This window comes from Chelonoidis abingdonii, chromosome 8 (assembly GCF_003597395.2).
Source record: "Chelonoidis abingdonii isolate Lonesome George chromosome 8, CheloAbing_2.0, whole genome shotgun sequence".
NCBI classification, from domain to species: Eukaryota; Metazoa; Chordata; order Testudines; family Testudinidae; genus Chelonoidis; species Chelonoidis abingdonii.
In genome coordinates, this window is record NC_133776.1 from 17,049,532 (window position 1) to 17,065,151 (window position 15,620).

The window sequence follows — 15,620 nt, forward strand, 5'->3', positions numbered from 1 at the left end:
AAAAAAAAAAAAAAAAAAAAAGCGCCAAATATATGCCAGTTCCATCTATTAAGAATTCTGTTTTAGAATAGCCCATCCCAGGCTCAGACCTTGTCTGCTGAGCTTCAGCTTAGGGGCAATTTTAATTTCAGTTATACCCTTGTAAGTGTAAGCTGACAATGGGAGCTCTTGAAAACCTGAGTCCAAATATAGGGCTTTAGCTCTTACCTTGTTAAGAAAACTTTTTAGAACACTTGCTGCTTTAACAGAAAGGGATCGTGGAATACGGATTTGTTTTTCCAAAATGACTAGAAGAATAGAGAATTGAAGACATCAGCACTTTGTATGGTTAAAGTTTCTTCTCTTTGTAAAGCAATGTTTTGTAGAGAAAACAAAACACTAAATAAAGTGGATGCTGCTTAATAGCAACCCCAGTATAAACAACCTCCTGGAACCAATCCCATCCTATTAATTAATGTTAATGGGATTTGGATACTGGCAATGACATACTGAATTATTTATTTTTTTGGGGGGTGGGGTGAGGGGTAGAAAGGCCACAACCACAGGCAGCTTTGTGGGGCTACAGCCAGGAAGGAAGCACTGGAAGGTGCCTTTCCTGGCAGCAACCCCAAAAAATCTGCTTGCAGCTGGTGCTGCCATGTACCAGTGCTTCCTTTCCTGGTTGCAGTCCCGCAAATCTGCCTGTTCTCAGGGATTGCACAGGAGATAAGGGGCAGAGATGCCCACATCCACAATCCTGCCAGAGACCCAGTGCTGCAGACTGGGAGAGGAGGCTGTGGGCAGGACAGCAGTGGAGACAGGTACTATGCAGAACAGTGGCCCTCCATTGCTGCCCTAGCCACAGCCTTCCCTCCCCAGGGAAAGCCCTGGCATCTGAGCTGCATCCATCCTCCCCACAGACAGATTTGCAGGGCTGCAGCCAGGGAAGGCACGTTTCAGTGCTTCCAGCTGCAGTCCTGCAAACCTAACTGTTTTGGCAACTGCCAAGTAATGGTAACTTTCTGCTGTCAGCCAAAGGATTACCAATAAGCAGAATCTATTGTACGTTAAAACCTCACCACTACTCACCTTGAAAGAGATAATCTTCTGTGTTTTGATCGGGGTTATCGGAGCTTCCAACAATATCAAATGGGGATCTGCCAGCCATCATTTCAAACATAAGTACACCTAATGCCCACCAGTCAACACTGAAGCCTAGGATTTTAAAGAATACAAATCAGAATATAAGCTATTCTATCAAGGAGGACTTATTTTAATAAGTATCAGTGCTAACTATATGGAGAACAAGGTATATTTTACTAACCAATAATCAGATATCTTAACTGTCAGAAAGGCATGCAATGGTCAAGTTATGACCTAAAGACTACTGTACGTTTAAGATGGGTGTGACAGTGGCAACAGGAGTCCTCTTGTTCATTATGTGCAGGATGGAAGGCAGTACTCGGGAAGGAGAAGGAATGGAGACTTAAAAGGTTGGTGCTGGAACCTCTCAAGTTTAAATAGTAATTTTAGTATTTAAGGGGGAATAAAAAACTCAATCTCAACTATGTATTAACAGCATTTTTTGGTGGAAGGCTACACCGTTAGTGTCAAACACTGCAATAAATAAAAATTGTTATTTATGCATGTGACATCACATGTTCTATTGTTCACTGCTGAAGACAGGATCAATTAACAGTTCTAATATCTTGATTCTCCTCAAGGCTGAGACTGCTATAAAAATAGTCTGCTTAGCCTGCGGAGAATCTGGCAGAAAAGAGGAACGGCCTTGTGTCACTGAAAATTAAGCACACCTAACTAGTTCTGAAGACAATACTAAGCCATCTCCCTCCTCTGGAGGGAAGGCAACTGTGATAGGTCATAGGGTGAGCCTCAGGCTTTTGCCATAAATATAAGACCCAAGTAATGCAATGTTCCAGAACTGTCTGCAACTAGCAAAATACCCTTTTGCATTTGTATAACTAAAAGTGGTCAAGTTAATCCTGAAAAAAAAGTGTTACACCTACAAGAGAACTTGTACATACTGTGTTTGTATAAATTTTAATAGCTATTACAAGTCACTAGATATAAACAAAGAAAATGTATGGATAAAGCATTTTAAAATGCTTAAGTACCTGTTTACTTGATAATATCTGCGACCCAATACTTAGATTAATAAGATAGAGAGCTACAGTGAAAAAGGGAACAAACGATCAAGTTCTAAGCTAACAGATGATTTACCACAGAGATAGGAGAGAGGCAAATTTATCTCAGACCCAGAAAAGAATGATTCTTTACCTTAGAAGAAAGATGTATTTTTATCACATCTCATTTTATTTATAATGAATAGTATAGAGAAGGTAGATTAGGAGTTTCTGTTCCTTGTGTCATGACACAACAAGAGAATATTCTATGAAATTAAAGGGTGGCAAATTCAAAACTGAATTCCCCCACACCTCCCACAAAATGCATCATTAAACAATGGAACTCTGTCACAAAACATCATTGAGTCCAAGAAGTTAACAAGATTGAAAAGGGACTGACTAGACATTTATATGGATAACAATTCAAAGTTATAATAGCTAATGTTAATAAACTGTGGAAGATATTAAAACCTCATGCTTCAGGGTTTAATTCTAATGATAAAGGATTAAACCACTACCTAATAGGGGGGAAACAGACTATCCCATATCTGCATAAAATGAGGTATTTTGCCCCATCCTGTGAAACATCCAGTGCTGACCACTGCTGGCGACAGAATAGTGAACTTGCTGGACCATGGGTCTGATCTAGTATGGTGATTCTTATTTTCTTCCACAAATCATTTTACAAGGAAGTTTTAACAGAAATGCATTACAGCTCAAGTATTTTATGACACAGCACTGAAATCAAATTACCATAATCTTCTCCTCGCAAAATCTCAGGAGCAATATAGTTGGGAGTTCCACAGAAAGTACTGGTTGTGTCTCCAGGCCTTAATCCTTCCTAAAAAAGGAAAAGAAAACAGAGGGGAAAAAAGTTTTACAACAACATTTGCTAAAAATTCCTTCTACTTCCTGTCACATTATAAGACAACTATACTTTGTGAAGTGACCCATACCAAAATAAATTAGACTTATGCATGTAATCTGCATGCAAAGCACTATATTTCTTCTACAAAAATAGATCTGTATGCAGAGTGTACAGTGCACTAAGAAAAGCTATGTCTTCATTGCACCTGTCTACATTCACTGTTTCCTAATAATGGTCAAAGAATGAAATTATATATTCCCTTTATAGCACAGTAGCTGTTTAAGATACAAAAAACCACTATGTTAAAATGGATATTCATTAAAAAACCAAATCATGTTTTAGGCAATAATATCTTAATTACCAGTCAGAAATCTGTGTTTAGGTATAATGGATTGCAGTGCTTTCCATGGCATGCAAGGCACAACACAGATCTAAAACAATTTAATGCAATTGCAGTGTCAATGGAAATCTTGCTTCATCTAATCTAAAAAAAGAAGAAGCTAAAAACCACAAAATGACAGTCAAAACAATTCAGAGAAGCTTCTGTTCCTATTACTAGTCAGCATGACTGATCCAAACAATGAAGGTCAGAAGTTAAGCCCAGGACAGGCAGAACATGTTGAAGTATGGCTGAGGGAAAGTAATGAGTTTGTTTTCTCCTTCTAGCATTTAAAACAGACTCCAGATTCCTAGCCCAAACCTTTGTTTGCAGAAGTGGTATATCACAATTGGTTGCATCAAAATGGTGGGAAATTGTAGAAGTGATGTTTCTGATCAGACCACCACTGAATTCAGAATTCTGATTTAAAAAAAAAAAAAAGGACCTGCACTGTTCTCCAGCCAGTTCAGCATCAGTGTGTGCTTTTAGCACATTCGTATTGATCTGGGTGAAACTAACAACCTACTGCTTGAACAAGTAAATAGAAAAGAACTGGTATACAAGAGCTGATACAAAAGAGTGGCAGATTTAACTAGTTAATAGACTGGGAATTATCTTTTGTTTTCGAAAGTGCATGCATGTATAAATAAATGTATGGCGTTACGTCACAGTATGTGTTGTGTTTCACTTCATAAAGCCTTTTATTTTCCCAACTGAAGGAAAAAAAACAAAGGAAAAAAAAGTAGCGTTTTTTCAGGATTTTGAAGGCAACAGCCCTGATTGCCATGTCCAGATTTCCATCCAATGGATTGGAGCACAATCCTCTGGTCAGTCACACACGGAGAGGGTGTTTTTTGCTGCCATGGCTATTTGGGCATCCAATAGCCTTAAGGAAAGACCCTAAGACTGAAACTTGCTTAATCTGAAGACAAATACCCTCACTGGACTATGCTCTAGAGAAGGTAAGCAGAGGGAAAGCTGCTCTGCACAGCTGTTTGTCACCACCAATAACTTCTCCAAAGGACCAAAAAATCTAAGAAAGTTGAATATTTTATCATTTGGATTCTTAAAAATTTCGATGTGCTCTCTTTGCTGATTCCACCTGCAGTAGTATTGAGGGTGGGGCAATCCTATGCTAACAAACATAGAATTAAAGCCCTAAATGTCAGTCATTTACACCTTTGCTGCAATTAGAGTTGATACGATAACCTACTTAATACATCTTTGCACCTTGAGCCTTGCAGCTCAAATCCTCACAAAACTCCTGAGAAGCAGTCAAACATTATCCCTATTTCTAGAAAAGTACAGCAATACTAAGTAACTTTTAAAAGATCACTCCAAATATGGGGTACAATAAGCAACTGGACATAGGCCTCTTGGAAATGTAAGAGATTTAGCATAATACTGTAGTCCACAGAAGTCAGACATAAAATTAATCCTTTAAAGAGTTTTCACTTCCAGTTTCAGACACTATTTTCTCCATATTATAAACATTCACTTTCTGAACTACATTATGTGGGCCAAACACTTGATATGTTTCAAAACTAAGTTTAAACTTGAAATTGTAGCTGAGGTTGAGGATCAGTGTGAGGGGCGCATTTGCCCTGCACTGGTACTGCGAGGGTAACTCTACTCTCTGGGCTGAGGAGACCACGGCCCCCTTGGCCCTGCTGGGCAGGCTCCAGCTGGAGACTAAGTATAAAAGGAAGAAACTCTGCTCACTCTGGGCTGACTGCCGAAGAGGGAGGACACACACTGCGAGCTCCAGCTCGGGAACCGTAGAAGCCTCAGACAGCAGAAGCCAGAGACAGACTCAGGATGCCCAAGGAATGACAGAGCTGCTGGGAACCACACAGACTAAGCAGCCCAGAGACCGTGGAACTGCTGCACCAGGGACAGGGTAGGAATTAGCTCAGGGGGCCTAGTTATTGTGCCGAGTAGGGTCAGTGTGTTTTTGGTGGATTCCCCACTGATTCAGTGGCAGACATACTTGCCAGTAATAAAGCATTGAGCTATGAGCCAGTGGAGCGGGGGATGGCCCGGGTCCCCCTACTCGGCTGCCATCCACCCTGGGGTAGTGGTCCATTCTCCTGACTGACCACTAGGCCACACAGACCTACTGAAGTGGGCAGTTATACTGACTCCAGCCATCAGTCCATACAACCTTGAGAGACAGCAGCCACATTGACTTTTACCACTAGGCCATGCTACCTCAAGACAAGGAGTGATTGTAAAGATGTGGCTGTGGGGAAGTAATTACCCCCTCCCTACCCCAAGTGGATATGGGGCGCACTTGCCCTGTGACAATCAGGCACAGAAATAAAAAACACTTTTAAATGAAGCTGCTTTCCATGCTTACTTTGCTCTGTTGTGGCTTTGTATATATAAAATGCAAGATTTATTACTGAAATACCTTAAGAGTGATATGTAATTTATTTAATAGTTATGTGATATTTTAAATAGGCCCCACAAAGTGAGCTTCTTTACTTTGTGTAAGCCATTTGCCCCTTTACAATCTGCCCCATTGTATTTTATTCTTTACAAAGGGCTGACAATTCTCCACACTTTTACTATGTAAACAAGACAAAGTGTTGAGTTGGCTCATTTTTCTACAGGTGCTGAAAATCAAGTTAGTCTTCATAGGTGTCCAAGTGTTATATAATACTGCATTATAATCCATTAGGCTTCCTGAAGACTCACTGCATCCAGGAACAAATGTCTGGATTTAAACAAAGATTCACCTGAGGGCCTGCAACCCAAACATAAGCTGCTCTTTTTATTTCAAGTTATTAACCAGGTTAAGACTTCAAAAAAAACCTCAAGTAGTCGTTCTTTACTCTCGAGGTTACTAAATTTAATGATCTATAGGGATGCTCTCTGAAATACCCACATATTAATAAATTTGAATACAGCGAGAACAGGTATATTTGTGATGAACTCTGGCAAATTTCTAACAGACCTTAAAAAGCAACCCAAGGAACACTAAAAGCCTAAACAAGACAGGAACAAGAAACAGCACTAGAACAGGAATTCACGACTACACTTCTTAAACAGGAGGAGGATTTTAGTGTAAGGGAGTGAAACATTTCAACCAGGCATTTAATGCCTAATAGACAGTCAAAATGCAGGAAAAAATGGTCAAACAACAGCCTATAGTGATTCTGAAAAGTTAACAGCTGAGTAGCAGTTCTAGTCAAATTTCAATAATTTGTTGGAAGCACTTACCTTTCATACCACTGAAACAAAAGTTTCATGAAAAAAATTAAGCAGCTTCAATTGTCAAAAAGATGAAGGAAAGGCTCTCATGACTCTTTTAGGAAAGCTTGTCTTACATATATCTAGATTTGGTGGAAGATTCTATATACATTAAATGGACACACCACAATAAGAGACATTCCCCATAAACAATGACTTGGCAGCCAAAAGAACACTTTTATAAACTGCCATAGATTTGGAAGACAAATGCCAATCTTAAAAGCTTTTAATACTATGTTTAAGACAATGTAGTTCTTACTCCTCCCTGAAAACACACACACTGAGCCCAGCTTAAATGGCACATATGCGGAGCTCCACTCCTGGCCTTTAATAAGATAGTTGAAACTTGAATGCTCTACCCTGTAAAACTGAAGCTCCTGAAAAGCACAAGTAAAACTTTTGAGATGAGGATCTAGTTTAGGAGAATTGACCCATTATGGTGCTCAGTGAGAAAATTCTAATTGCCCATCACTTTAATTGAATGAGGAAATTCATGCAAGCAGACATAGGCTTTCGATCCTAAACATTTTATAAGAACATCATTTAAATCAGAAGTAAACTAGACCATTTTGAAAGCTGAATTCCACACTTTGTAATGAGTTGTGATTGTATTTCCCTGCCAAGCACCTGATATGCAACTTATTTTTCTCCAATGCCTAACAATCAGCTTACAACTGAAAAGTGCACAGCATGGGAAAGACAAGTTCATGTTTCAGTATTACATCCACAGTATGAAAGTGGACAATGCTATTTTGGAAAGGGGAGAGCAAAGCAGTCTTTAAGAAACATGCTGATATTCCTTACATGACCTATTTTCCGTCTATTTTTAGGGTGAGACCTCTCTCCCATCCAGCGTCTGAAAGAATTGTTATCCTCATTATGTAGCCCAAGCATACTTATCTTTCTCCTTTGCCTGCAAAGTGGTGCCTTAATTTTTTCCCTGGAATTATCTTCAATCTGGTCTGAATATTTAACTCCTCTGGAAAATGCGGGGAAAAACTATGCAAGGCAGTTCTCTTGTGGTGCGGAAGCAATGACCAGCAGCCTAGTGATGATCATTTTAGAAGGCATTATGGGCATTTGCTCCTAACCGGCCTCTAAGACAAATATCAAAAGGTTGTCCCTTCTGTTTGGGCCGAGGCACGCTGGGATATGGGAGAGGCAGTCAAGGCCCTTTATAGAACTGGACTTCTTTCCCATTCTCAGAAGACTGAATGGACACATCTCCTGGCTAAGACACAGAAAGCTGTTACGCCCATCTACATGTACGCTGAATTCATGTATTAGGGTTCATCTGTTTAATATAACAGAAGGCTGAAACATTCATGGGCAGAGGGTTGGGGTAATTCCCTCATTTTAGGTTTTTCCATATTCAGTTTATTATTTTAGCCTGCTACATTCTGCAATAAGCTTTAGATCCCAATTTACAATGAGTTGTAGAATCAGAAGGCAGGAGTGTTTTTACCCATTTGAGTAGTTCAACATTTCTTGTTCTTCCTTTTAGTTGCAGATGAGATAAAGCCTTCTGTTTCCACATGAGGTGTATACAAGTTGATAACAGACTGAGTCAGTTAATAAACTAACTTAAGTTACAAGATACCCAAGCAGGAAGTTTCACATTTTATCTGTTCAGAAATAATTCTCCCTCACCTTGCACATGCCATAGTCTGTGAGTTTAATGTGCCCCTCAGAATCCAGTAACACATTGTCGAGTTTCAAGTCTCTGTAGATTATCCCTCGCTCATGAAGATAGTTCAATGCTAGACTGATTTCTGCAGAATAAAACCTAGAATGAAATAAGATACATTGATGACACAAGGTCCCTTAGTTTTGCAAAACAGATTTACAACTACAGCACAATAAATAGTGCAGCAATGAAGTGTCCTTAGTGTAATTCTACTCTGAAAACCAATACTATTTATTCAGTCATAGCTGCTTATAAGCACAAAAATACGTTCACTGCTGATAGATGTATTGGCTCTGCAGGGCTAAGAGTGAATTGGATTCTATTCCTTTTGCACATCAGAATTGTTGACCAAGTTCATGCTGCAGTGACAAAGTCTGACCTCACCTCAATCACACGTGTGACCCCACTGAAGCTGCACAGATGTAAATTGGGGCTGAAGAATTTTCTCAGTAGTGATGATACATAAACAGAAAGAGCTCCGTTGAATCCTCAGATCACAGAAGTAGTTTACAGAGATGGAAGCTGGGAAGATACACACACACACACTCACACACACACACGCCCCTTTGATTGTAAAGGGAACAAATTTATCTTATCAATATACAATCTATATGCAACACTGTTAAACTGGGAGGGTGTATCTAGTGGGATCCCACTGGGGTCAGTTCTGGGTCTGGTACTATTCAATATTTTCATTAGTGACTTGGATAATAGGGTGGAGAGTACACACACAAAATTTGAAGATTATATGAAGCTGGGAGCAGTTGCTAACACTTTGGAGGACAGGACTAAAATTCAAAGTGACCTTGACAAATTAGAGAATTGATCTGAAATAAAGAAGATGAAATTGAATAAAAGACAAGTGCAAGGTACTTCACATAGGAAGTGGGGGGAATCAAATGCACAACTACAAAATGGGGACTAACTGGCTAGGTGGTAGTAATGTGAAAAGGATCTCTGAGAATCACAGTGCATGACAAACTGAATGAGAGTCAACAACATGATGCAGTTGCAGAAAAGGTTAATGTTCAGGGGGTTTAAGACACAAAGTAACTGTCATCCTCTGCTTAGCACTGATGAGGTCTTACCCGCACTACTGTATCCAATTCGGAGCATCACACTTTAGGAGAAATTGGAGAAAGCCCAGAGCAGAGCAAAAAAACCAATACGGTTTAGATAAAACTGATGTAAGAGGAGAAGTTAAAAAATGGGTATGTTTAGTCTTGAGAAAAAAAATGCAAGGGGGGAGCTGATGATAGCTCTTAACGTATTTGAAGACTGTTACAAACACGACGGTGATTGACTGTTCTGTGTGTCCACTGAAGATAGGACAAGTAGTAACTGAAAGATTAACTGCAGCAAGGGAGATTGAGGTTAGATATTAGGATAAACTATGTAATTTTAAAATTAGTTAAGCACTGGAATAGGCTTCAAAGGCAGGTTGTGAAATCCCCATCTTTGGAAGTTTTTAAGAACAGGCTGGACAAACAGGTGTGGTCTAGGTTTACTGGGTCCTGCCTCAGCATAGGGGGCTGGACTAGATGACCTCTCAAGGTCCTTTCTAGCACTACATTTCTCCAATTCCATTCTCTAAAATTTTAAATTACAGAGTCACTCTTTAGACTCTAGGGTGACTCTAGTGTGAACAGGACCAAGTACTTCTGGTTAATACTACTGTCTTTACTCTGAATTAAAAAGGTATCTGTAGCTTGCAGCACTAAAAATTAAATAGCTACATTATAGGAACTCATCTCACAGAAAAAGGAGAATTTCTTGACCCAAATATCTCCGTCTCTTAACTCCTTTCCATATGGGGAATGCAAGAGTTGGGAGGCCAGTGTCAACATAAACTTTGCACTGATGCATCATGTCAGAAATGCAGATTTCATGTGAACAATATTCTCTCAAATTAAACATACCTGGCATGCTCCTCGGGCAGTTTCCTCTGCCGCTGCATATGAAACATTAAATCGCCTCCATTTACGTACTCTATTACAAAAAATAATCTGAAACACAAAAGGTATATTATGCAAAACTGGATTGTCTCAGCTTTACATTTGATCTTCCCATTTACCCTCAGAGTCCTTGGAGCTTGATAACTTCTCAACAGTAGAACTGACAGGATCTAGCAAGGACTCTCCTTCCATCTCTCATAATATGGATTGGAATGGGTTACTCCCATGCCAACATCTTATGTTCAGGTCTCCATATTTCAGGGCCTCTCTCAACAGAGAAACAAAATTTGTCCTGGGCCTTCCTTTATTACTAAAGGAAGGTAATTAAGCCTTCCTAGGTTCCCAAACCACCAGGGCTTCTAAGTTTCTTTAACAACATTTATAAGTGTTATACATAAACAATTATTCACATTCCAAGGCCAGAAGGGACCATTGTGAGCATCCAGTCTGACCTCCTGTAGAACTTTCCCAAAATAATTCCTTCTGAACTAAGAATTCTACCAGTGAACAACCAATGCTCTGTCTGAACTATCCACTCCCACCAATTATGTGAATTGTTCCCAAATCTACCTCTCTACACCCAATCCCACCACTTAGTCCAGCTGTGCCTCTCATAACCTTTGAGATGTCTGAGGCAATCACAAACTTCAAAGCTGAACTTATTTCCTCATGATTCCAAGCACTGACAACCCAACTATCCTTTCATTTATCCAGTGTTGTATTTGACTACTCCCCACCCATATATCCAGTCTCCCACAAGGTCCCTTTAATACTATATAAACAAAATGCAGTTTCCTCACTATCCTTGCTGCTTAGGCCATCTTTTGCCTTTATTTTAAACCTTCTCTCTCATATCCAAGCTATCAAATACCACTACTAAAAGCATCTCTCCTGCCACCTCATCATTCCTTTTTGAATTCCTTCATTCACTTCCTATTTAAATTGCATCATATTCAAGCTCCTTTCCCTCATCGAAGCCTCATGTAGCCTCATCCTCTATTACATCTATTCTCATTTCTTCATACTCTCTCTCATCCTCTGTGCTTCTACTTCTTTTCTCCTATCCTGGGCTTTTTCTTCTATCATACTGTTTCCTGTGCTTAGGACAGTTTCCTTCGTCACGAAGCACGCCTCCTTCAAATTCCCTTCTTCTCAGAATCCTTTTGTTTACAAATCACCACAGATGTTTATGGTGCTATAGTTTTTAGTAATTACTCTGCATTCAATATTTGGATAGCCCTTTGGGATACCTACCAATATAAAAAATGTCATGAAGAAGTGTCACAAATAGACACTCTGTTCTGTTCGTTTCTGACCTTACCTGCTTTCTGTCTGGAAGCAAGAGTGTAGTCCAACAAGGAAAGGATGATTTGAAGCCTGTTCAAAGACGTGTTTTTCTGTCTGTACCCAATCAATATCCTATTTATAAAAACATCCCGAGCTTAGAAAACAATGTCGTCTTTGCATTTCTTAGGTAAAATACTATTTAAACTGTATCAGTCAGACACACTGAAATGTTTACATCTTACATCTAGTTTTAGGCTAAATTAAGACAGACTTGTATCAATTTACCTCAGTGACAAACTTGCAGCCTTATGCATAATATATAGTGTGATTACAGTAAGGTTTCAAATCTAGTTCTTATGGGTACTATATGCAAGTTCTTTCTGAAGGAAGAATTTAGTCCATTGGTAGAAACATTGCTTACCTCATCATCATTGACTAGTTCTTTTTTCACAACCTTCATCGCATAAATGCGTTCCGTTTTCTTTAATCGAACGAGTAGCACTTTAGCATAACTACCTCTTCCTATAACTCTGAGCAGATCAAAATCTTGAAGGCCCAGACTGGAGGAAGGTTTGCCACTTTCTCTAATGCTCATCGCCTATAAATAAAGATTTTAAATGCAAGTGAGCAACCTTGCCAATATTATAATATATTGGTAACTGCAGGGTTTTTTTTAGGATATTGAGGATTCAAATAGCTCATTTACTGTGCTGCAGTAGTAATAATTATCCCCCCCCCCTTTTTTTTTTTAAGAACAGCTTTGTACTTTAAAATGTTTCATCTCTCCTGTCAGTTTCATATTAAAGTTTTACATACATATTGAATTCTGTATCTGATCACAAACTTTGTGTCTCACAAATGGACTAACCTGAGTTTGTACAGGAGTTCAATTAGTGACCTACATACAAATTACCTATGTGCTAAGTCTCAGTATCATTTAAAACTGCTAAGATTTTAAAAAGTTAGGACTGATATACATTTCCAGACTTTTGAATAGTTAGGTGTACTGCTCTAAAATATGTTACCTCTTTTTCTTCACCAACATGGTCCAAGCTCTCATGACTAGAAGGATTATATGGAATCACTAAAAGAACAAGCAAAAAAAAAAATGAAGGTGTTCACTATTAAATGAAGGATAGAGAGGTATTCTCTATTTTTGTGCATGGGAGTTTAAAAATAGACGATTACAGTGTAGCAGAAAAGATTTCAGCAAATATTCCAAGATAAATAGAATATATTGATTTAAAAGTTGGTTTACCAACTAAAAAGCTCTGGACACTCTTTCACCCCCACATTGTTTAAGAATCTCCCATTCATGATGAATACAAGACTGCACGTTAAAAATTTGAACCTCAAACTGCATGAGATCAGCCCAGATGATGCAAACTGTGATTTTTGCAGACAGATAATGATAAAGAGAAAAAAAAAAAGACAGTGTCTACCAAATTTTGATTTTACTGGTAAGAACAGTGACTAGATCCAAATTTGAAAGTGAAGATTACTATTCCTACTTAGCTACCCCTCCCAACTTGATTTCTGTATAAAAGGCATTGCCATGATGCTAACTAGTTAACTTTATTCTGTTTTTGTATAATTCAGATCACAACCACCGCATTCTTTTGAAGAGCTACCCTATTTACAGAGAAGTGTAAATCTAAAACATAGGGAAATATTTGTTCTCCACCTTTAACTTTTGATTTAAACAGCAGGATAGGAGATTAAGGTGTAATACAAAGATCTGTGCACATGCATGTAAATAAACAGGTTTAAAATAGGCCTCTTTCCCTAAACGGAACAGAATAAGGGATGTTTTCCTAATAGCTTTTCAAAATGGGGTCCCGATCAAGTATCAAACTACAAGCTATGATACTCCACACAAATGTACCATGAAACCAATGACACACCTGAGATACATGGATAATATTTTTGTGCTCTGGACATATGACAAACTCCCTCAAATTTCCACCACAACTTCAACCACTACCACTCACCCACTAACTGTTTCTGGAACACTCCCATGCTAGCATCAAGTTGGACAACACAATGAGTTTCAACAATTGAATCATACAGACAGCTACTTACAAGAAACCCTCAGACCACCAGACGTACCTTCATAGATCCAGTAACCAACCCAACATACCAAGAAATCTGTTATCTATACCCAGGCACTCAGATACCACAGAATATGCTTTGAGGAGAAAGTCCGGGGAATATACCTTAATACACTCAAAGCCACCTTTACCAAACAAGGACACTCCACTGAAGACAACCTGCTTCAATTCAGAAATAAAAACCCCTCCAAATGCACACCCTTAGCTGTCACCTTCTACCCCACACTTGAACCCATATGGGGAAATCAAACAGCTAAAACCCTTATATGGTGGGAATCCCATCCTGGGAAAAACACAACAAACAAACAAACAAACAAACAAACAAACAAACAAACCCACACACTTTCCTGAACTTCCTCTTCTGGACTTTAAACAATGCTCCAACCTCATCAGAAGCAAGCTCCCCACAGACCAGGACACACCAACTCAAAGCTGCACCAAGCCCTGCCAGAACAGATGCAAAACCTGCAGACACCTCCACTGCTACTACAATAATCAACACCGCCCCCAACACATCTTTCAAGATCCATGGGTCCTAAACATGCCTATCACAACATGGCACACCTCATCCAGTGAACTAAATGCCCCAACAACAACTATTTGGGTGAAACCAAACAATCACTGTGATCTCAAATGAACTATCACAAGAAATGATAAAAGACAAAAACCACTGTATCACCTGTGGGTGAACAATTCACAAACTGATCATCCTATCAGTCCTCATCCTGAATGGAAAGCCTGCACAAAACTTTCAAAAGACAAGCCTGGGAGCTTAAATTCATAACTTTGCTAGACACTTAAAAAGAAGCATGGTCTTAAGACGGCAGATTTATGGCTTCTTATAATAACCTGTAAGAAGTTAACCCTCCTTTTTGTCCTGTGACTACAGGGGTGTTAATAGGCCACTTCACCTTCAATAGTCCCTTAGCACACATTCTAACAACTTTTGACGTTGTTAGAATGTGTGCTAACACTATCTGTTTGACGTTGTATTTAGCCGTAACATTCTAAGGCCAGATCTACACTACAGACCTAGATCGGTACAACTACTTCACTCAAGGGTGTTAAAAATCCACACTCCTGTGCAACGTAGTTATACAACCTAACCCCCTGTGTAGACCGTGCTATGCTGATGGGAGAAGTTCTCCCGTCAACATAGCTACCACCTTCAGGGAGATGGATTAACTACGCTAATGGGAGAAACTCTCCCGTAGGCATAGTAGCATCTTCATTAAATTGTTAGCTACAGTGGCGCAGGTCCACTGGTGTAGCCGTGCTGCTATACATGAAGAAAATCCCTAAGTACCTTTCCTATACCTGAGGAAGAACTCTGCTCAAAAGCTGGTCTCTTAACAACAGAAGTTAGACCAATAAAAAATATTACCTCACCTACCTTGTGTGACTAATATCTTGGAACCAACACAGCTACAACGACACTACATAAAATTATTCTGTTTGTTCACATGAAATGTTTTAAATTTTTTAACAAATTATAATCAACTCTGAAATAATATATTAATTCAGTTTAAAGTACTTGAAATTGCAAAAACTTTACATAAAAATATATTTATTCATCTTACCTGGTTCTATGTTATCTGGGTGCACTGATGACTGATCCATAGGTATTACAGGCTCCTACAAAAATGTTCACAGTAATGGTTCATTTCTTGCCTATAACATTTTGTAACAATTAACTATATCTTTATGACTGAACATGGAAGAGCAGAGGCATTTGTCCCTTCAAGTCTGAAATTTAGACAAAGCCAAGTTGAACCAGGCGAATCCAGTTCCTATTCCTTTCACATTTTACTTTAAAAACTACACTACCATATACAATCTTTATCTGATTAACATAATCTAGTTAAAATTTAAAAAGTTAGACTAAACACCATTCATATTGGCATAATTCAAATAGCTATCACAGATTCATAGATTCCATGGCCAAAAGGGACCAT

General features: G+C 38.9%; 1 protein-coding gene across 1 annotated transcript in view; it reads right to left on the bottom strand.

Moving 5' to 3' along the window:
* Nucleotides 1-15,620, bottom strand: part of PRKCI (protein kinase C iota) — a 60,179-nt gene that overhangs the window by 9,276 nt on the left and 35,283 nt on the right. The window contains exons 7-15 of the mRNA XM_032783690.2: nt 15,246-15,300; nt 12,580-12,638; nt 11,976-12,152; nt 11,589-11,686; nt 10,232-10,318; nt 8,276-8,411; nt 2,877-2,964; nt 1,069-1,194; nt 208-287 (exon numbers count right to left, since the gene is read on the bottom strand). Of these exons, the coding sequence (XP_032639581.1) occupies nt 208-287; nt 1,069-1,194; nt 2,877-2,964; nt 8,276-8,411; nt 10,232-10,318; nt 11,589-11,686; nt 11,976-12,152; nt 12,580-12,638; nt 15,246-15,300 (906 nt within the window). The remainder of the gene's footprint in view (nt 1-207; nt 288-1,068; nt 1,195-2,876; nt 2,965-8,275; nt 8,412-10,231; nt 10,319-11,588; nt 11,687-11,975; nt 12,153-12,579; nt 12,639-15,245; nt 15,301-15,620) is intronic.